The 23,767-nt window shown below is 47.3% G+C and overlaps 1 protein-coding gene across 5 annotated transcripts in view; it reads left to right on the forward strand.

Annotated features, from left to right (window-relative positions):
• The window catches only part of TRMT44 (tRNA methyltransferase 44 homolog), a 105,081-nt gene that overhangs the window by 28,634 nt on the left and 52,680 nt on the right, over positions 1-23,767 (forward strand). For all 5 annotated transcript variants that reach the window (XM_029591782.1, XM_029591800.1, XM_029591790.1 and 2 more), the window contains exons 3-5: positions 1,046-1,265; positions 3,220-3,288; positions 6,535-6,642. In XM_029591782.1, coding sequence (XP_029447642.1) covers positions 1,046-1,265; positions 3,220-3,288; positions 6,535-6,642 — 397 coding nt within the window. The remainder of the gene's footprint in view (positions 1-1,045; positions 1,266-3,219; positions 3,289-6,534; positions 6,643-23,767) is intronic.

Here is a 23,767-nt window from a genome sequence, read left to right on the forward strand (position 1 = left end):
AAGCAAACAAGCTTAATTATCAAAATTTAACTATATTAATTACTCCTGGGGGAATTCTGCACAAAAAAAATATAAATTCTGTGCACAAAAACTTAAAATTCTGCAAACTTTATATTGGTCAAAATAACACAATTTACATGAGTCTTTAATTACATTTTAAATTAATACAGAAAAAAGTTATTACTTAGAGTTGCAGAATGTCCCTAGAAATTCACTGTAAGAATGTACCTTCCACTCTCTCTCCTTACTCCCCTGGCCACTTTGCCCTCTTAGGCCCCAACTCCTCCACCTGCCAGTATCTCTCCCTTCCACTCTATCTCCACGCAGAGTTTGACCCCGTTCTCAGTACTGCCCCTCATACAGACTCCCTCTGTCCCTCCCTTTCTCACACACATTCTCCCTCTCTCTAGTGCACATACAGGCTCCCTCACTCTCTCGCGCGCACACATCCCCTCATATAGGGTTCCTCACTCTTGCATGCCCACTCTCACAAGCTCCCTTTCTCTCTCACGCATACACCATCACACAGGCTACCTATGTGTGTCTCTCTCTCTCTCTCATGCAGAGCCTCTCTGTCACACATACACAATCCCTTCACACAGGCCAGCACCCTCACATAAACAGGATCCCTTTTTCATACACACCAGCTCCCAATCTCTCTCACACATACACACTCCTTCACAATCTCCTCATATAGGCTCCTTCTCTCTAAAACCCACACCCCCCTGCTCTCTCTCTACCCCCTCCCCCTCCTTACACACACACACACACACACACACCTCTCTTCATACAGTCATGCTCACTGGGGTCTTCATCTTTGCCGCGAGTGGAGTGCGTCTCGAGGCACACCGGGGGCCTCCATGTTCGCTGCAAATGGCGCGCGCGCTCTGTTTGTGGCGCGCCGGGGGCCTTCATCTTTGTCGCGAATGGTGCGCTCCGTTCGCGGCATGCTGGGGTCTCCTTTGCTATTTTCTGTGCAAAATTTGGCAATTCTGCGCAAATTCCCCCAAGATTATCTAATGCTTCTTTCCTTTTTATTTTGAAGGTCCCTTTCTGTTTCAACTTTAAGTGCAGAAAGTTGGGATTCAGACGGAATTGTGTATCCCAAAACCTCTTGGCTGAGGAATGAGCTCTTGTCTAAGCTGGCCAAATGGACTACGGAGAACAAGAAAAGTGAATTTAAAAACACTCTGTCACTCATTTCAGTGGCTAGATACAGTGAGCTTTATCAAGAACTGAAAGCCAAGTACAAAGAAATGGTCAAGGTAAAAGCTGAAAAAGACACATTCCCCCAGAACTGTGCACCTCCTAGTGAGCTGCTGTTTATAACTAGTTGGTAATTTAAAAAAAAAAAAAAAAAATTCCCGTGAGCTTTGTAAATTTAATGGCATGTTAATACTAATGGAGGATAGTTTAATGTAGTATTTCCATGAATGTCAGTTCACTTGATGGAGTTGTCTGTCTTTTACTTTAATCATTGTCTAATTTGTTTTGACATAATTTTATAACTAGAATGTCATTACCTGTCTAGAACAAAGGATAGAGCGGGATACAAATATTTTAAATACATAATAAATACACTTCTCATCTCCTGCACTTCATCTGTGTATTAGAATGTGCAGACAGTCGAATACATCCAGATGCTTCAAAAGTATAAATGCTGTACAAGGGAGAGATTTCTAGAACAAGAGAGGCTTAAAGCGGGTAGTCTTAGGAGTAGTAGTAGAAAATATGTCTTCATGGAAAAGGTGTTGGATTCATGGAGATCAAGAGCAACATAATTCAAGAAATCCTGGGAAAAATACAGGGGATCCTTAATTGAAAAGAAGTAAAGGGAAAACCAGTGATCAACTAGGGTTTATGGGATTGCAAAACAAAAAGAAGCAAATTGTTGAGAATAGAGAATATGACCTCTGCAGTCATATTCTCTATTTTCATGCACATGTGCAATGACATGTTGGATAGGAGATTTAGCAGTCAATTTTGCCAAGCAGATTTAGCAACAGATTGCTGGGTAAGCAATAAAGGGTTATGCATATGTGTGGGGAAAAATGCTGGTCATACTAATAACAGTAAAAGAAGATGTAATATGAATAGAAAGTTTATACTCTTAAAATCTTTTCAAGAGCACTTGCATCTGAATGCTGCTCTTCTGTAGGAAGCCATGAAATTTTATATAATCTCATGAATTGCCTTTTTTCCCCCCCATGTGAAAGCTACCACTTCATGCCATGTACAAAATATAGCTTTACTTATGAGAATGTGTTTCGCGAGCAGGTGAAAGCACATTTGTTTCCTAAGGTGACACAAGCAAGGATGCGGAGGCAGCTGGGCGCTCACTTGATTTATTGTTTTTATTTTTGTATTTAGTTTGTTTTAGTTCTGTTTTTTAACTTTTGTTTTGTGTTTTCTTTTTGATGATTATTTGTAAACCACTTTTATTGCTTTTATACTGATTATACAGTATATAAATCTCTTAAATAGTAAGTTGAAAGAAGTTCATAGGATCCAGTCTTATAAGTTTCTTATTTAGGACAGTGTTAACATCTTAGTGACTGTAAAGGTAATGTGTTATAGAAATCATCTGAGTACTCATCGGAAGTATGACCCTTGGCACTGGGGCTCTGTGCTGGTGCAATTCTCTGCTGTTAGACATTGCGTAGGTGGGAGAGGGCAATATGAAATAAGACTGCTCTCTCTAATGTGCAGAAGAAACTGTTCAGTATGATCTTGTACACTCCATTGGCATTGTTCACCAAAATTAACTTAGTAGAGAAAGTCATGAACTATACTAATGTTAAAACAATTAAGAATGCCAAATATGAAAATAGTATTATAGAAAATGAAAAGCCAATACCGTAGAGCAGCAGTTTATATCTGTGATGAGTGCATGGGTTCTTTTTTTTTTCTTTCAATCCTAAAGCCAGTTTGTGCTTGAAGTTCTGCTGAAGGTATCCAGCTTTAGTGAAGAAGGATACAGGTTCTTCACTTATCGGGGCACCTGGTAGTGAGTAGCATTGGGAGGGCCTTTAGGCAGGAACTGAATCCCACTCTTTCTCATAGTGTGCTGCTATATGGAAATGTTTGTGTGACAGAACAAAATTACTGAAAGGCGTGCATCATGAATGCCAGGTGGGACCTGAATGAACTGGAGCACATTGGAGGGGAATAGAAAAGGATAGCAATCTACTGATGATGGATGCATTTCTTTGTTCAAAGGTGTGGCCTGAAGTAACAGATCCTGAAAAATTTGTATATGAAGATGTTGCCATAGCTACTTACTTATTGGTAAGTCATAGTCAACTTTTTAAAACATTCATGACTCATTTACTTTGTATGCACATTGTTGACATTCTAATAGGTGGATTATTTAACATTAATAAAAAGATAGGGGAAGTGTCATTACATACTCTGTGCTTGGTTGTGGGGCGGCAGGTAGCCACCGATTCGGGCATGTGGTTCTCGGTCCTCGCTGGGGCGTAGGATTTCTCCCACAAGCTCGGCGCTCAGGATCCTGGATGTGCCACCATCCATGGATGGGTTACCACAGCATGGGTGTGCCCAGCGAGCTTTCGCAGCAGAGGGCTTCCAGTTTCCCTTTGTTGCCTGAATGTTGGGATGTGTGTCGATTGTTCCCTCCAGACGGTCACAACAGGTTGTGTTCCAGAGCCGTAGGGCTGGCTTAGGACTGCACTCCTGGTCAGATTCTGAGGTGAGTGGACATCGCGAGAGTGGCTCCAGTGCCCTCTCATTTCGCAAGCAGAGGCATATGTATTTCGCCACTACCAAGTTCTTGTGGAACAGTCCCTGGGCTCTGTGCCTGCTAAATGTTTTTTCTCTGATCTGGAGCCTTGAGCCTTTGAATCCGCGCGTCTTCTAGGAGGACAGGGCTGGGGAGCGGTATTGGTGGTTGTTGGACCGTCTGCAGCTGGGGATTGCAGTGGCGACTTCCCCTTCCCGAAGCTAGCTTCCTGTGGTGGGTTGGTCGCATCGGTGCCTCAGCGATCAATGATTGTGCCTCAACTCTCTTTTGGGGGGTTGCTAGGCCCCGGTACTGCTGCTTCCCTCTCCCCTCTGGAAGGGGAGACTTGACTGGGTTCCAGGGCAACCCTTTTGGATTCCCGTCTCGATGCCTGACTATACACCCCTTCAAGGGGTGTCCCTCGTTTTCCATTCCTGGACAAGGAATGGCACTCCTATGACTGGCACCAGCCCCTAGAATAGTCAAGAATACCACTCTCCCTTGGGTGCGCTAAGACACAACAGGTCTATCCATGAGGGAGCCTGTCCAGTGTTACCCCCCCGGTGACCCTCCAGGTTTCTCCCTGTTTGAAAGTCACTTTGGAATCTGCTGGACTCCGTAAGCATCTTTCTTAAGAATCGCTATCGTTGGTCATTCTTGCCTGCAGAACCCTCCTCTGTGAGGAGAGTTTCAGTCCATCAGCTGGGTGATCCATGCCTTTCACCTTTTTGCCATGTCCATGGCTGAGGGAGTTGGGGGCTGACTACCCTGCAACAAAAGGCACTGTCCTTTGTTCGCAGTAGTGTGCAAGCTGTTTGTTTTTTCCCCTTTTTCAGGATCACCCTTCTGTGGACCGTGGAGTCCTGGATCATGCAACATTTTCCTTGCGGGGCCATGTGCTCCCTTAGGGGAGAGGAAGTTTCTCCCCTGGGGTAATCGCTTTCAGTATCCGCTGTTTCAAGAAGGCTGAGTGCTCTATCTCAGTAGGTTACTACCTGCTGGTTTTGGCAGTGAGTTCACTTGGGGTAGATAGACAACCGGTTGACTTGTGCTTGCCCTGGCAGTCCTCCTGTCTGCCTCCTTGTGTGTGTATGTTCTTCACCCCTTCCGACTGAATTGTCGAAGGGAAAGGAGGTAAAGCTAAGACGCAGTGGTATATCTCTGTATACCTGCAGAGAAGCATACACCATATTTTTCCACTTATTTTCGCCATTCTCTGGCCAATACTGCCTTAGATTTTTCTCATTCTCTAGGTTGCCCAAAGGGCAGGATAGATGTACCTGTTCTAACTGGTGAAAATGAGTGAACTTCAGGCCTAGGAGTTTTTGGGCTTCAGGTCGGTTTGGAGAGTGTCGCTCATCCCCTGAAGCACTTGATGCTGTCCTATGCGGTCAGCTAAGTCTGATGCTTCGGCAGCAGTGTCTGTCCCAGGCCCTGCTGTGGTTTGCTGCTTTTTCTTTCAAGCATGGGGTGGGTTTCTTCTGCCCATTTGGCCTTACAGCCATACCTGGGCACTCTTATCCAGACCTTTGGCTGTCTGTGGTTGACAGTCTCTTCTGGAGGGCATCTGACTCTAGTTTGTTTTTCGGTTGTGTTTTTTTCACACCGTAGGAAACTGTGCAGTTTTCATCTTAGAGTCTCTCTTGTTAACATCTCTGGGTCCTTCCTGTAACCAGGAGGGTCTAGATCCACTGTTTTTGTCAGAAACCCTGCTTGTACTGTCTTCTGTGATGCGCAGTTGCTTCTGTTTGCACTCTCATCACTCCCCTGCTTCAGACTTCCCTGCTATGCATGGGGATTTGTCTGTCTCTTTCTTGGCTTTCTTTGTAGAATTCAACTCTTCTGCAGCCTGGTGGGTAGGCTGCCTCGTAGGCAAAGGACGGGGGTAGTGCTCCAGCACTGTGCAGACAGTTTATAGCTTGGTATTCACCCATGTGTGAGGACCTCCATCCTGCTTGCCCTAGGAGAAAGCAGAGTTGCCTACCTATAACAGGTGTTCTCAGACGACAGCAGGATGTTAGTCCTCAGGAAACCTACTTGCCTCCCCTGGGAGTTGGTTTCTCTAAATATTAGCTATGTTATGGATTGAGGGACTCTAGGGGGCAGGGTGATGACTACAGCGCACATGCTCAGTAGGGCATGTTTGATCTCAAAGAATCTAGAATTTTCAAAGTTCCATGCTGGGCTCCATCCTATGATGTCACCCATGTGTGAGGACTAACATCCTGCTGTCCTTGGAGGATACCTGTTACAGATAAGCAATTCTACTTTATGTAAGCAAGTAAAAAAAAAAAAAAGCACAAACTTGGAGAGCAAAAGTTTCTTTAATATTTAACTTTGTGACCTAAAAATGTTAGTCAGAATAGAAACCTAGCATGGAGGGATTTTCAGAGTTGATGACTATATTATGTTTTTCAGAGAGAAAATAGCTGCATTATAGAGAAACTTGTGCACTTAGTTAAGTTAGGTGGGAATCCAAAATGGAGATTGGATAGCAAAACAGCATTGTGGATTTGTGCTGTAACTTTAGTTTTGCTTTGCTGTGTATTGATATTAGCATTGTGTTGAGGTGGAACCATGCATAGAAGCAGTTTATCTCATGGAAACCTGATGCTATTGGACAATATCACCCATTTAATTTATCCTACTGTTGTTGTAGAGGGTTTTTATGCAGTTACATAACCAAAAATCACAATGTTCATTTTATAAGCAGGTCATTGTTAATTTCTTATTATGAAAGAGAGAAAATACCAAGCCTGGAACTTAATTGTCTATTTCTTTATTTTGTTCAGCTCCTTTGGGAAGAAGACAGAGTCGAAAAAAGATTGAGTAAAAAACAGTCTTTTCTGGACCTAGGATGTGGCAATGGTCTTCTGGTTCATATTTTAAGTAATGAAGGGGTAATTTCATTTTAATATTTAAAATTGTGTAATTAGTAATAAACTAGATGATGATCAGGTGAGATCATAAGAGCCAACTTTTGAAAATGTACTCAACAAAAATTACAGTGGCTCTCCCTCCCAGCACAACAGAAAAACTGAACCTCAGTGGGTTATGAGTGTGATTGAGCAGCAGGGTAAAAGGTCACGGGGAAGACTCATGTGGCCAAAATAAAAACTAGGAAAGCCCTCAAAGTTCCACCAGTCATTCTCCCCAGCCCATCCCTTCCTTCTCTCTCACAGCCCATCCACATCAGTCTCATGCCCCTACCCTTGCCTTTCCCCACCACTCTCTCTCAACCATTCCTTTCTCTCACATTCTCCCAATCTCTTCTTCCTCCACTACTTTCCATCTTGTCCTCTTCTTCACCTCTCTACCTTACTCCCTTTGCACTTTTTAAATTCTTCACCGCCTACATGGGCCTACTTTGACTTTTATATTTGGGGATGGGGTTTAATACCGCTCTAAGTGCTCCACTCCCTGCATCCCCCTTAACCTAGCTCTGCTCTCCATTTCCCCTTTAACTGTCTTTCTGTCTCGCTCTTCCCATGTCTCCTTAGATACTCCACTCCTTTTCAGGTTTGGTTCACTCATCCCTTAACTGCTTCCTACCCCTCACCCCTCATCAGCATGTTAGGCTTCCCTTCATTGGCAGACTCAGCTCTGCTCACAATTTGTAATTCCCCCCCCCCCCCCCCCCCAGGCTTGGATCACTTTCTTGCTCTGCCCTCCCAAAGCCTAAACACATCTTTTTTTTTTTTTTAAGTGCTTCTACTTCTCCATCCCCTGCAGTACTTCTCCTGGCACTGACAGATTGCAGTATCGTGCCCAAAAAGGACAGGTCCTTCCGCCCAATATTGGACCTCAAGAGGGTCAATCAGGCTCTCAAGATCCCCCACTTCCACATGGAAACCCTGCGGGCGGTCATTGCGGCGGTCCGCCCCGGAGAGTTCCTTGCTTCCCTCGATCTCGCAGAAGCTTATTTTCATATTCCCATTCACCGCAACTATCCTCAAAAGGTTCTAAATACCCATCATCCCAGGATAACCATCTGTAACCTGATAGGTCAATTTTTCTATAGCATATGTATATCACAGAGATTGAAACCAGCAAATAAGCAAAGATTTACAAGGAGATATACAATGGCTGGCAATATTTAAAGCTGGCAACATGTAATTAGCTAACTGCATACCGTTTTTATTCAAGAAATACAAACAATCCAAATTGTACTCCAATAAAATAACAGCTGAATCAACTAGGAGAGAAACGCCTGCAATCTTAGGAATCCGAGACGTGATCTCAGTCTAGTAGATCTTAATCACAGGACAAGACTACCAAATATGTATGAAAGTACCCTTTTCACTGCAACCACACCAATATAAAGGAATATTTTTAACTTCAATTTTATGTAACCTATCAGGAGTATAATACCATTTTAAAAAAAAAAAAAGTCTTATGTCCATTTTCTTGTATGTTAGCACTTGCAGAAATTTGTGTTCAACTGATTGTACATATTTAGCCACTCAACCTCAGAAATGCAAAAATCAAAATCTTTTCTCCATATTGATTTCAATTTCTCCAATACCCACCTCTTCAAAACCAGATGTAAGCTATATATTTTTTAAACTAACCCTCTATTGTCTGGATATATCCTCAAAAGCTTCTCAAAGACACTTAACTCCCTCTACAACCCGATTTTATAAGGCTCCTTTGCAAACAGACACTTCAGTTGTATATGTTTGAATAAAGAAATGTTCAGCATCTGGTATTTAAATTTAAGGTATTACATATAAACATATTATCAAGATTCTCTGAGGACAAGCAGGATTGTAGTCCCCACACATGGGTGACATCAATAGATGGAGTCCTGATGCGGGAAACTTATGTCAAAGTTTCTAAAACTTTGACTAGGCACACTGACCATACCTAGCATGCCCTATACCATGCGTCAATGCAGGGTCCCTCTTCAGTCTCTTCTCTTCCTTTAGAGCTGTAAACCTTGCAGTGTGATTGAGTTCACTTTGGCAGATTTTAGCCTTGTGAAAAACTTTTTTTTTCTCCATATTTTTTCACAATTTTTCTTCTCAATTCCATTGTCTGGTCCCTCTCGGTATCTTCCCATAATGTCTCTAGTCAGGGTTTACATCATCGTGGGTAAAATTCCTTTCGCAGTCAATTTCCCCCATGTTGGCAGTGCGTTGGTGCCCACCGGCCATTGACACCCATCGCTTTCGATTTTGCGGCCTTTTTGTTTCGCCCTGTCATGACCAAGTCCAGTTTTCACTGATGCCTTCGGTGCCGGAGGACCATGTCTATCACTGATCCTCATGAGGTATGTATTCTCTGCCTGGGGGTATTGCATGACGTCCAGAGTTGCCGCTTATGTGCCCAGATAACCCTGAAGGGATGTCTGCTTCGGCTCGAAAAGATGAATCAGCTCTTTGGGTTGAGGAAGTCCGAGCTGGTCGCATCGTCATCGATGGATCTTGGAACCTCACTGATGGACACCGCACCATCAACATTGGCGGGACTGTCTGTGCCACTGGTGGATAGAAGTGCCAGAAACAGACAGTTGTCTATCTCCTCCGGGCTGAGGACACCGGGTTCGTCTTTAGCTTCGGCACTGGGGAAAAACCAGGCCAAGCATCAAGGGAAGCCTCAGAAGCATTGGCACCAGTCCCCATTGATGCACAGTGCAGGGATGCACCGGCTTTTGCCACGATACCCCCGAAGTAATGCCACAGCAAGAAGAGCCCATCCTCTATCTGTGCCAGGGATCCGGCCATGGATGGATAGGGATGGACGAGAATCCCCTCCCGGCGCAAGGCCGCCGCTACTACTACCATGACCTTCGTGAAGGTGCGAGGAGCGGTTGCGAGGCCGAAGGGGAGAGCTCGAAACTGGAAGTCCTGGTTGAGAATGTGGAATTGGAGATACTTCTGATAGTCGCGTGGACGGGGTTTTGACTGGGCCTCAGGGAGAGTAAGGCAGTCGCCCATACCTGGGGCGATGGACCTTCCAGTCAGGGGCAGGCTGCAATTCTTTGTGAACCAGTGGCCCAGAGTAACCTTGGACCAATTGGTTCTTTCCATCATCTGTCATGGGTACCAATTGAATCTTTTGTGTCACACCAAATTGCCCTCCATACCCATATTGGGGGATTGTAGCACATCAGGAGGTATTTCTAACGGAGCTCTACTCCCTCTTAATGGCCAGAGTGGTCGAGCCCATACCACCAGGGCAAAGAGGGCGGGGATTCTACTCCAGGTACTACCTGATTCCAAAGAGAATAGGACACCGTCCCATCCTAGATGTAAGGGTAAACAAGTTTCTTAGAAAAGTTCAAGATGTTTTCCTTGGGCACCTTGATCGTTTGACCTAAAGGACACATACACGCATAACGAGATCTTCCCCAGTCACAGGAAGTCTCTCAGATTTGTGGTGGGAAATCAACACTTCCAGTACTGGGTGTTGCCATTCGGGCTTGCAACTGCCCCACAGGTCTTCACAAAATGCCTGGCTGTGGTGGCGGTGCACCTCCACAGGCTGGGAGTGCATGTTTATCTCTCTCTATGCAGCCCAGCATAGAGAGAGAGATTCCTCTCTCTATGCTGGGCTGCATAGAGAGAGGAATATCGAGTAAGAAAAGGGAAGTAATTTTCCTCTTGTACAGGTCCTTGGTGAGGCCTCACCTGGAGTACTGTGTTCAGTTCTGGAGACCGTATCTCCAAAGGAACAGAGACAGGATGGAGGCGGTCCAGGAAGGGCGACCAAAAAGGTGGAGGGTCTTCATTAAATGACTTATGAGGAGAGATTGAAGAATCTAAATATGTACACCCTGGAGGAAAGGAGGAGCAGGGGTGATATGATACAGACTTTCAGATACTTGAAAGGTTTTAATGATCCAAAGACAATGACAAACCTTTTCTGTTGGAAAAAAATCAGCAGAACCAGGGGTCACGATTTAAAACTCCAGGGAGGAAGACTCAGAACCAATGTCAGGAAGTATTTCTTCACGGAGAGGGTGGTGGATGCCTGGAATGCCCTTCCGGAGGAAGTGGTGAAGACCAAAACTGTGATGGATTTCAAAGGGGGCGTGGGATAAATACTGTGGATCCATAAAGTCTAGAGGAAGTGAATGAAGAGAAGAGGCATGGGGGTGGCTTGTGGGAATGACAGCTACTACCTGGAGATGAATATCCTTATTCAATAAACATACGCACGGTTAATGTGATTCCAACATTGCTCTATGCTTCAACGGCAAGAGGAAATGTGGAAAAAAGGATTTGCATCCACATAAAAGCAGGGGAGTAGCTTGCTTGATACGGCGGTTACTACCCCAAACCAAAAATGCCTGATACTTCACTTTCAATGCATATCCAGCATAGCTCTATGCTTCAATGGCAGGGGGAATGAAGAAAAGATGATTTATATTCAAACAACCAACAAGGACTGAATTGCATAGGCTGGGTAAACAAGCGTGGGAGTAGCTTGCTTATTACAGTGGTTACTACCCCAAACCAATTAGATGGATACTTCACTTAGATGCAGCTCCAGCACTGCTGTCTATGATGGCAGGGGTGGAAGGGAAATAGAACAAAAAAAAATATTTAAAGGGACAAGAGTAACAGAAAAGTAAGAAAATAAGTGTGAAAGCTTGCTGGGCAGACTGGATGGACTGTTTAGTCGTCTTCTGCCTTATTTCTATGTTTCCCTGTACCTAGATGATTGGCTGATCAAGAGCATGTCTCAGTCAGGGGCTGTCAGGCCCATGCGCTTGACCAGTCAGGTGTTGGAGTCACTAGGGTTCATTCTCAACTACCCAAAGTCCCATCTCAGCCTGTCACCTCAATTGGACTTCATAGGAGCCCTTCTAGACACGGCTCAGGCTATGGCGTCGCCAGAGGGCTGTTGTCTTGGTGACCGTTGCGGCAGAATTTCAACAGAGCCAGCAAGTGTTAGCCTGGCACATGTTAAGGCTGTTGGGCCATATCGCCGCAACCATCCATTTCACTCCCTTGGCATGTTTACACATGTACAGAACCCAAAGGACCCTGAGGGCACAGTGGCGCCAGGCTACTCAGAGCCTCCAGGATTGAATCAGTCACCCCGTCTTTCAGAGACTCATTGTCTGAGTGGTGGGTACTTTCCAGTTTGGAATAGGGGATTTCCTTTCGGAATCTTCCCACTCAAATTGTGCTAAACCACAGATGCATGTACTCTGGGGTGGGGAGCTCATGTAGATGGGTTTGACACCCAGGGTCTGTGGTCTATTCAGGAACTTTCTTGTTAAATCAATTTCCTGTAGCTCAGGGCAATCAGGTGCACACTATGTGCTTTCAGAGATCGGCAGTCCAACAAAGTTATCCTGATCCAGACCGACAACCAGGTAGCCATTTGGTATGTCAATAAGCAGACAGGGACGTATCAAGAAGTTGTCCAGATCTGGTCATGAGCCCTGTACCACGGGATGGTGCTCAGGGCCATTTACCTGGCTGGGACACAGAACGTGGAAGTGGACAGGCTGAGTTGAAACTTAAGACCTCACGAGTGGTCCCTGGACGAGGGGGGTAGAGAATTTTGATATTCTGCGTCTCAGGGAGCCCAGATATAGATCTTTTCGCATCTCCCTGCAACAGGAAGGTGCCTCTGATGCCCTTGCCCATCATTGGGGCAAGGTTATACTGTACGCATATCCTCCAATTTCCCTTAGTATCGAAGACTCTTGAAGCTTCACGAGGATAGAGGGTCTATGATCCTCATAGCCCCTCATTGACTGAGACAGGTCTGGTTTCCACTCCTGCGGGAGTTGTCTGTCCGGAAACCGATCAGTCTGGGGACTTCACTAGATCTGATCAAGCAAGTTCGGGGCAGGCTGTGGCATCCCAACCTCCTGGCTCTGTCGCTCACAGCCTAGAAGTTGAGAAGCTAATTCTGTAGCTGCTTGATCTTTCAGAGGGTGTGTCTCGGGTCCTAGTGGCTTGTAGAAAGCCTTCCACCAGAAAGTCCTATGGACTGAAATGGAGGAAGTTTTCCTTGTAATGTGAGCAGAAAGCCCTAGATCCGTTCTCCTGCCCCACACAAAAACTGCTTAATTACCTTCTATACCTATCAGGAGCTGGCTTAAATACTAACTCCGTTGGAGTTCATCTTAGTGCAGTTGGCGCATACCACCATGGTGTAAATGGTATGCCCATCTCTGTACAGCCTATAATTGTACGTTTAATGTGGAGCTGCTTCAGTTGAAGCCTCCTCCTGTTGTGAGTGCAGAGGCGCGGTCGCTTCTGACAGGAGATGTGAGCCCTTGGATTGCCATGCCGCTCAGGGAGGAGCCCTGAGAGCACAGAGAGAGGTAAGCTGATAGAAGCATGGACGGAGCAGAAAGACTGGAATGAAGGCAAGGATGACTGAAGGTACTGACCCTCCACTGGACCTGCACGCTTCAGGAAGACCAACAACGCAATGATGGTCTTTGAATGGTCCTCCAACAGTTCCAAGCCCTTTCGGACCTGCTGCTGGGTATCGTCAAGAAGCGCAGGCCGGACAGAGGCCAGGGGCAGGCGAAGGCCTTGGAACATGGAAGGCTCAGGTGAAGACACTGGGACGAAGACTCAGGACGAAGACACTCGGAACGTGGAAGACTCAGGACGAGGATTCAGGGACAAGGTTCAGGATCAAAGTCAAGTACTAGGTTGAGGCTGCGACGCAGCGCGCCCTACACAGCCCACCCACGGGACTGGTCGCGGACCATGCTTGATGCGGGGCAGACTCCAGATGAGAAGTGAAGCAAGTGCGAAGCTCATGTCCCAGATATTGTAGAGGCCTGCACCAGGGAGCACCCTACACAGCCGCCTGTGGCTGGTCGGGGACCACGCTGAAGCGGCTCAGGTTCCAGCAGCATCTAACACATGGACGGAGCAGACACAAGGGAATCCGAGGGCCAGAACGAGATTCAGGACACAGCGCCAAGACAGGACTTGGCTTCAGGTAAGGACTCAGGACACAGGACCAAGACGGGACTTGGCTTCAGGCAAGGATGACCCTCCAGAGGCTGGTGCTGCAGGCGAGAAGGCAGGCCTTATGCCACGAGGCGCCCTACACAGCCCGCCCGTGGGGCTGGTCAAGGACCACGACATGACACGCCAGGAAAGGTGGCGAGGAGGAACCAGAAGTACAGGACATCAAGGCTGGATCACAGAACATCAGGGACATCAGGACTAGATTATGGAATATCAGGACTGGAACACGGAACATCAGGAACCAAAATAGGATATGGAACAGGCTTACTAGGAAAGGAACCACGGAACATCAGGACAACTGGAACAAGCAGAACATCTGGAACATCAGGAAAACACTGAAGGAGTTCTGATGACGAACAAGACCAGGAACATCGGGACCAGGAACACGAACACTGTACACGAAGCCAGAAAGGCCAGTCCAGGCAACCTCGTAGGCAAAAGCCGCAAACAACTCCTCAACCAGGTCCACCATCTGGTTTTTGACTTTTCTAGAGAGCAGCATTCAGACTCCACTAAGGCATGTACCAGTGGGAGGCTGATTGTGCCACTTCAGGCACTCAGTCACCACAGACCAGTGGGTTCTCACCATAATAACTCAAGGTTATCATCTCAACTTTCTTGCCATTCCACCGGACTCCCCACCTCAGCTGACGTGGGGAACATCAGACCATTCACTGCTCCTGGAACAGGAGATTTCCCTCCTCCTCCAGTCCAGAGCAATAGAACCAGTGCCCTACTCCCAGCAGGTCCTCATATTCTACTCTCAGTATTTTCTAATCCCAAAAAAGTCAGGTGGCGTTCGCCCGATACTAGATCTTTGAGCCTTAAACAAGTTCCTCCAAAGAGAAAAGTTCAAGATGGTGACCTTGGGTTCCCTCCTCCCCCTTCTAAAAAGGGGAGACTGGCTTTGCTCTCTAGACCTCCAGGACGCTTACACACATATCGCAATAACTCAGTCTCATCACAAATTTCTGTTATTTCTCGTAGGCCCAAAGCACTACCAATATCGAGTGCTACCATTCGGCCTAGCCTCTGCTCCACGAGTCTTCACCAAGTGCCTCATATTAGTAGCAGCGTTCCTCAGAACTCAAGGTGTCCACGTCTACCCCTACCTCAATGATTGGTTGATCAGGGCTCCCACACAGCAAGCTGTTCTGAAATCCCTACGTCTCACCTTGCACATCCTGATCTCTCTAGGGTTTCTCATCAATTATCCAAAGTCCAGCTTCGTTCCATCGCAAACCCTGTCGTTCATAGGAGCAGACTTGGACACCCTCAAGGCGAAGGCATTTCTTCCTCGAGAACGAGCTCTCATCATATCCTCTCTCGCCCGTAAGCTGCAGTGTCGACAACGCTTCACTGCACGTCACTGTCTAGTCCTGCTAGGACACATGGCGTCCTCAGTACACGTCAATCCCATGGCTCGTCTCGCCATGAGGATCCTACAGTGGACTCTAAAGTCACAGTGGATTCAGTCATCTCAACCACTATCAGTTGTTGCCCACATAACCAACCCACTTCGTCTATCTCTAGCTTGGTGGAAGAATCAGGCCAATCTTCTCAAGGCCTTCCTTTTCAAGCTCCAGATCCTCAAATAACCCTTACAACAGATGCCTCCAACATCTGTTGGGGAGCACATGTTGCCAATTTACAAACTCAAGGGTCCTGGTCTCTAGAGGAAGCCAAACACCAGATCAATTTCCTGGAGCTACGAACAATCAGATATGCTCTCAGAGTATTTCAGGACCGCCTCTCCAACCAGGCCATCCTGATTCAAACGGACAACCAGGTGGCCATGTGGTACATCAACAAACAAGGAGGAACAGGCTCCCGCCTCCTGTGTCAGGAGGCTGCCAGATATGGGCGGAGGCCCTCTCCCACTCGATGTACCTCAGGGCCACCTACTTGCCGGGAGTGGACAGTGTGTTGGCAGACAAGCTGAGTCGCACCTTTCGACCACACGCGTGGTCTCTCAACCCCACAGTAGCGGACTCGATATTCCAACATAGACCTCTTTGAGTCACCTCAAAACCGCAAAGTAGAGAACTACTGCTCTCTCATTCGCAGCCAAGAGATGCGTTCTCCCTCTCATGGGACGCCGGTCTCCTACATGCATTCCCTCCACTTCCACTTCTCTCGAAGGCTCTCGTGAAGCTACGTCAGGACAAGGGAAGCATGATCCTGATAGCACCTCACTGGCCATGTCAAGTGTGGTTTCCGATTCTTCAGGACCTCTCCATTCGCAGGCACATTCCCCTGGGGCAGGACCCGCTTCTGATCACGCAGAACAACAGGTGCCTACGCCACCCCAATCTTCAGGCCTTGTCCCTCACTGCCTGGATGTTGAAAGGTTAATCCTGCAGCCTCTCAATCTTTCGGAGCCAGTTTCCCGTGTCCTGATTGCTTCACGGAAACCTTCCATGAGAAAATCTTATCTTTACAAATGGAACAGGTTTAAATCATGGTGTTCTCCTCAGTCCCTTGATCTGTTCCACCATGAAGATTCTAGACTATCTCTGGCATTTGTCAGAATCAAGCCTAAAATTTTCCTCCATCAGAATGTATGTCAGTGCGGTAGCTGCCTTCCATAAAGGTGTCGAGGATGTTCCTATTTCAGTACAACTCCTTGTAACACGTTTTCTGAAGGGCTTGCTCCACCTCAAAAGTCCACTGCGCCCTCCGGCCTCTTCTTGGGACCTTAATCTAGTTTTGGGTCGGCTCATGAAACCACCATTCGAGCCTCTCCAATCCTGTGATCTTCGCTTTCTCACATGGAAAGTGATTTTTCTTCTGGCAATCACATCTGCCCGCAGTGTTAGTGAGTTACAGGCCCTAGTTACCTATCCGCCTTACACAAAACTTCTGCATGACCGGGCAGTACTCTGTACTCACCCGAAGTTCTTGCCTAAGGTAGTATCGGAGTTTCACATTAATCAATCCATTATACTACCCACCTTATTTCCCAGGCCCCACTCCAATCCAGGAGAGCAGGCTCTGCATACCCTCGACTGCAAACGGGCTCTAGCATTCTACCTAGACTGTACAGCTGCCCACAGGCAAAGTACTCAATTGTTTGTTTCCTTTGCTTCCATCAGATTGGGTCAACCTGTGGGTAAGCAGACTCTCCTCCTGGCTAGCGGACTGCATTTCTTTTTGCTATCAGCAAGCAGGCATTCCACTTCAGGACCATGTTAAAGCACACTCAGTCCGGGCCATGGCAACTTCTGTAGCGCACCTTTGCTCAGTGCCGCTTCCTGATATTTGTAGGGCTGCTACCTGGAGCTCTCTCCACACCTTTACAGCCCATTATTATCTAGACAAGGCTGGAAGACAAGATTCCATCTTTGGCCAATCTCTTGCGCAACCTTTTTGCAACTTGATGTACCAATGCCCTTCCGCCTGCCCGTTTGGGTTCAGGATGCCCTCTACCAAATTCCACCCCAGTTGTTGTGCCTGTTGCACGTCTTTGGGTACATTTGGTGCATGTTCGGACATCCTCAGCTCGGTACTCACCCATATGTGAGGACTAACATCCTGCTTGACCTGTGAGAAAGCAAAATGTTGCTTACCTGTAACAGGTGTTCTCACAGGACAGCAGGATGTTAGTCCTCATGAAACCCGCCCGCCACCCCGCGGTGTTGGGTTAGTTACGTTTTCTTATTTTTATTTTTGGCACTTACTTTAGCTTTTAAACAAGACTGAAGGGGAGACCCCTGCTGGTTGCAGGGTTAGTGCCATCCTGGGAATGCCCAGTAGGTGCCAGTCAAAGTTCTAGAAACTTTGACAAAAGTGTTTCGTGACTGTGATGTCACCCATATGTGAGGACTAACATCCTGCTGTCCTGTGAGAACACCTGTTACAGGTAAGCAACATTTTGCTTTCTTCTCCAAGAAGCTTGTCTGTCCTGCACTGCTCCTGCTCCTTCTGCAGTCCATTGTTTAGATATTTCACAGCCAGCCAATAGTCTGCAGGGGGAGGTGGAAACAGTAACAGGGAGCTCTCAGCTCCTATTCCATTGGCTTGTAGGAGACAATATTGGAGATCCTCAAGCGCTTTCAGAGCTGGTGCCTACATGTGAGAGACTTGAAGAAAGGTCACTAAAATACTTGCTTGGTCTTCATGATTTTATCCTATCCACTGCCTTTTGGCATTACTGGATTAGTGATAATGTCTAATGCTAATCTTAGTGATGTATCATACCTAATGCTTCTAATTTTCTGTTGAAATCTAAAAACACTGATAAAATTGGGGTTTTGGGATCTAATTGAAAATCCTCAAAAATAAGCCTACTTGCTGGAGCTCAGATGATGTCATTCAACTGCTGCCCTCAAGCAAGTCGAGAAGCATGAGAGTAGCAGCCTGATGACATCAGCAGAGGAGCCCAAGTCCTGCCAGTGGGAGGAGTAGGCCACTGCAGAGCCCAAGTCCCACAGGCCCAAGAAAATGCCCCACAGGAGGAGCTAAGAGGGATTGAAGAAAGAGAAGGTAGAGTCCAATTTAGAGGGACCTACTTAGTCACACACCAACCATCCTTCTTGTCACATAAACAACTGCCCACCCCACAACACAGCATTGTGAAGATGCATTTTGCAATTTTAATTTAAAAAAGACATGTAAACATTGGAAAATGGTTATACGTTTTATTAAATTGAATCCATCTAAAAATGCACCAAAAGTTTTAATTTGTGGCATGAAAACACCAATAAACGCCTGTTTTAGACCTCCACTAAATACATTTAAATTTGTAATTTATAAACACTTAAGATCGTAAGCCTAGTCATACCCCTAAGCTGGCCATTTAGCTTCTCAGCAGAGGGGGGAAAATGAGACTAGATATAATATTGCTTTTGCTTGGACGGAGATAGCTTTATCCACTAAAAGACAGTTGTTGGCTGGCTTATTGATGTGTGCTGTCTTTTGAAACAGTGTCCTCAGAATGGACCTTTGCACTGTTGTAATGGAGCACGCTGTCACATAGCTGATAAGATTCTAATGTATGGTGCTCTATTACAGAAAGGAAAACAAGGTCATCAAGATGCAACAGTTGTTAAGAATACATTAGGTATAAGCGGATTCTATCTAAATGAAGGGACCAGGCTTTTTAAAGTTGTAATATTTCAGAAAACCATCTGTGCGATGGAAGGGGGCTGACTTTACATTTCTGAAGCATGACTTGTATGATAAGTTTACATGTTCAATTCATGGGGAAATTGCAGGGCCATTATGTCATCTTCAAACTTTCAATATGGTGGGTCTATTTTCAGCTGCTGGGCAGCTAACTAACGGTATATTCAGCAGCGTGGCCATGCCTCTGAATATACCCGGCTATCTTAAAGTATGTCTAACTGGATAATTTCAGGACTACCCTGGGGCCCAACCAGAATTAGCCGCATAAGTTAAGCAGCTAACTCCAAATATCTGAGTTAGCTGCATAACTTATGCAGCTAACTCTGCTCCATCAGGAAAGCCCCCGACCTATTCGTCTAAATTCTAGTTATGCAGCTAGAATTTAGCTGCATACATCTTTCAATATTGCTGGTAGCCATTTAGATGGATAAGTTTTCAGTTATCCATCTAAATGGCTTTTGAATATCAACCTCATGATTTTTATGGCAAAGAGAAAAAGAAAAAAAAACATGGAGAAATGGTCATGAGCTTCTCAGTAATGTTGATTTGTTCCCTGTACATACCCGGATCAGTCCAGACTCCTGGGTTTTGCCCCCCCTCCAGCAGATGGAGACAGAAGTTTAACCAAACAAAACTCCGCCTATATCTCCGTGAGATGCCTCTTATCCAATACCTCCGCAATTAAACTATCTTGCTCGAACTGAGCTCATTATGACTTTTGTGTTTTAAGTTACGGCCCTGCTCGGGCCTTTTTTTACTCTATTTACTTCCAAGCTGTAAAGCCTCCAAGTTTATAGTCCTTGTTCAATGTAACTTTCTTGCTCTCTTTCTGATTATAACTTATTGTTCTGTTTTTTGGTTACAAGTTTCTATCCCTCGTTCGATGTAAACCGATTTGATATGGTATTCAACCATGAAGCTCGGTATAGAAAAATGTGAAATAAATAAATAAATAAATATAGGACAGTGCCACCTACAGTCTGGCAGTATTCTTCTGTCTCCAGCAGGTGGAGGAGGTGCAACACCTACAGTCTGTGCTAGGGCCTAGCTTATTGTTGGTGACAAGATAGATCAGATACAGTTTTTTGGTAACTAGGAAATAGGAGCACTCGTGTGCTGAAGACCACAGATTGTGCCTGCAGGTCACAGATTACGCCTCCCAGGGGGTTGTGAGGTCCTGAGGGGACCATCCCCCCCCTGGTTTCAGAGGCAGCTGAAGTACTGTGGGGTACTCCCCAGTTTGCCAGCTTGTGGAGGTCACTGGGGGTGATACTGGGGAGCCCGGCTCACTCCCCCCAGCCTGATCCAGAACCCGGAGGCTTATGCAAGTATTAAAAAAAAAATATATATATATATTTTATTTCCAGTCTTTTAGCTTCTTGTGCTCGGCTCTTCCTTCTCTTCAGTTTCGGGGGTTCAGTGCACTCCGTTTTCGCTCTTTGGTTAGTTGGGGAGGGTGTTTATGAGTGTCAGCATGCCGCGCCGGGCCGCATGTAGGGCTTGCGGCACCGCACGGCTGAGGTTGTCGCGCAACAGCGTTTGTGCGGATTGTCTCCCGGGGGGAGAAGGATCCTCCACGACCCGAGGTAGGGTCTTTCTCAGGGTCCACATGGTGACCGGCACGTTCGGGGACCTACAGCCTCTGGCCTCCGACTCGCTCCGGCACAATTTTGAATGAACTCGGGGCAGCGTCTCAGGGAACGGGCGCCATTTTGCCTCCGATCGGGCCGGCGGTCTCCACGGAGCAGCCTGCAATTGCGGAGGAGGACCCTCTGCCTCATTTGTCGCCACAGTGTAAGGTCCCTGAGGGGGACAAGTCAGCGAGGTCTGGTCTCTCGATGGCTGAGGACCCGGATGCGGCTGGGGATGATATCTCCTCTGATTCCTTCTTTTCTTCTGACTTTGTTTTGCTTATGCACAAGGCCTTTAAGGCTCGGAGGGCTGGAAAAAAGAGGTTGCATAGTCAGGACTCTGTTCTAGGGTCCCAGAAGCGAGCTAAGACCGCTCAGGATCCGGGTCCGTCCGGGGGACCGCATTCTTTGGGGTTGCGAACTCCGCTTGTGGATCCGGATTCTTCATCTTCAGATACGGATGGCCAGGATATGACCCAGGCTTGCCCACCCCGCCTCCGAGGAGGGTTGAGGGGGAGTCTGACCCCCTGCTGGGGGTTTTCAAGGGGTCCCATGGGGCGGACGGCAGTGACCCGAAGGTGGTCCGTCTTTTTAGGAAAGAGAATTGGGTCCGCTCATTCCTGCTATCCTGGGGGAGCTGGGGATTCAGCTTCCCCAGGAAGAGTCCAGGTTGGGGGCTATAGATCTGATAGTTCTAGGTTTCAGGGGTCCCCCTTCGGCATTTCCGTTCCATTTCTCTGCTACGGATTTACTTTTCAAGGAATGGGACGTTCCGGAATTAGGTCTTAAGGTAGCGAAGGCTATGGACAAGCTTTACCCCTTGACGAAGGACGCCTTGGAGTTGTTGAGAGTACCTAAGGTGGATGCAGCGGTCACGAAAAAGACTACCATCCCGGTTACAGGGGGGACGGTCCTTAAGGACTTGCAGGATCGCAAACTGGAGGTCCAACTGAAAAGGATTTTTGAGGTGTCTCCTCTGGGAGTACAGATGGCTATCTGCAGTAATTTTTCCTTACGTGCAGGTCTCCGTTGGGTACAACATCTGCTAGCCAATGACTTACTTTCGCAAGAAGAAGCTCTTCAGGCAGGAAGACTCGAGGCTGTGATTGCCTATAGTGCAGATGCATTTCATGATTTGCTTCGCACCTCAGCCAGGTCTATGGTGTCGACTGTGTCCGCATGCCGTTTGTTATGGCTCCGTCACTGGGCAGCAGATGTTTCATCTAAATCTCAGCTGGGTTCTTTGCTATTTAAGGGCAAGCTGCTTTTTGGTAAGGAACTGGAGGACCTGATGCTGTCTTTAGGCGAGAATAAGCTGCATCGGCTCTCGGAGGATAGGCCAAGATCCAGGGGGTCTTTTGCTTCTTGCGCTTGTTTTCGGGGAGGCCGAAGGCCTCTGACTTCCGTCTCCTCTTTCCGGCATAATGCTAGTCGACAGCAGGCGTACTCTCAGTCCTTTCATGGGCGATGTTTTGGTAGACCGGGTGCCGCCCAGAATGCACCGAGCGGTAAGCCCTCGCAATGATGGGCGGCCGGTCCATTCCTCGGTCCCAATGGTGGGAGGCAGACTGTCTCTATTTTACAAGGAATGGGCCAAAATCACGTCAGATCAGTGGGTCCTCACAGTAATAAGACACGGCTATGCATTAGATTTTGCACGCCAACCTCGCCCATGGTTTCTGGTTTCGCCATGCGGTATGGCGACAAAACGCCGAGCGACAAAGGAGACGTTACAACAGCTGCTCAATCTCGGCGCCGTTGTTCCAGTTCCTCCCGCGGAGCTTCGGAGGGTCGGTATTCCATTTATTTCGTGGTGCCGAAGAAGGAAGGAACCTTTCGGCCCATTCTCGATTTAAAAACTGTCAACAGGTGCCTCTGGATCCCTCGGTTCCGCATGGAGACGTTGCGGTCAGTTATTGCGTCGGTTCTTCGGGGAGAGTTCCTGGCATCTCTGGATCTCACAGAAGCATATCTGCACATCGGGATATGGTCCGATCATCAGCGCTTTCTGAGGTTCGCTGTGCTGGGTCGACATTATCAGTTTCAGGTTCTGCCGTTCGGCTTTGCCACTGTGCCCAGGACATTCACCAAGATTATGATGGTGGTGGCGGCTCAGTTACGCCAGGAAGGTTTTTTGGTCCATCCATACCTGGATGATTGGCTGATTTGCGCGAAGTCGGCATTGCTCTGCCAGGAGGCAATATGTCATGTTCTGCAGTTGAGTTCCCAGGGGTGGATAGTCAACCAATCCAAGAGCCGACTGAAACCTTCCCAGACGCTGGAAGTTTTGGGAGCTTTGTTCGACACCAGACACGGGACAGTGTCTCTCACAGAGGACCGTATGTTAAAGCTTCAAGGGCAGGTCCGAGCCTTGTTGTCCAAGCCGGTTCCGACGGTCTGGGATTACCTGCAGGTGCTAGGTTCCATGACATCGACGTTGGAATTGGTTCCTTGGGCTTTCGTTTATATGCGACCTTTACAGCCCGCATTACTCTCCCGATGGAATCCGGTCTCAGAGCAGTTTTTTCTCCCTTTGCCTCTGCCAGCGTCAGAGCGGTCCAATCTGGATTGGTGGTTATCCCCGACCAACTTGCAACGGGGAGTTCCGTTGGTTGTTCCAACCTGGACGGTGGTCACTACGGATGCCAGCCTCTCTGGTTGGGGAGCGGTGTGTCTGCGAAAATCGGTCCAAGGGCAGTTGTCCCAGGAGGAGGAGGAGTCTCGATGGTCCATCAATCGTCTAGAGACCAGAGCGGTGAGATTGGCTCTGTAGGCGTTCCTTCCTCTTCTTCGGGGCAAATCGGTCAGAGTGTTGTCGGACAATGCGACCACAGTAGCGTATATCAACTGTCAGGGGGGAACCAAGAGACAACCCGTTGCCTTGGAAGCTCAACTATTGATTTCATGGGTGGAGCGACATTTAGCGTGCATAGCGGCTTCTCACATTGCCGGAGTGAAGAATGTCCAGGCGGACTTCCTCAGTCGCAATCACCTAGATCTCGGCAAATGGGAGTTAGCTGACGAAGCCTTTCAGATGGTTTGTGCCCAGTGGGGCACACCTGCTATGGATCTCATGGCAACGTTCGAGAATGCGAAGGTTCCGCGGTTCTTTGTTCATCGCAGGGACACGGGAGCTGAGGGCGTGGACGCACTGGCCCTTCCATGGCCCACAGATGTCCTCCTTTATGTGTTTGTTTCCACTTTGGCTTCTCATCGGCAGGATCCTTCGCCGAATAGAGTTGCATCCATTGGAGTTAGTTCTCATAGCTCCCGAGTGGCCGCGCTGTCCTTGGTTTGCGGATCTAGTG

Source organism: Rhinatrema bivittatum, chromosome 1 (assembly GCF_901001135.1).
Source record: "Rhinatrema bivittatum chromosome 1, aRhiBiv1.1, whole genome shotgun sequence".
NCBI classification, from domain to species: Eukaryota; Metazoa; Chordata; class Amphibia; order Gymnophiona; family Rhinatrematidae; genus Rhinatrema; species Rhinatrema bivittatum.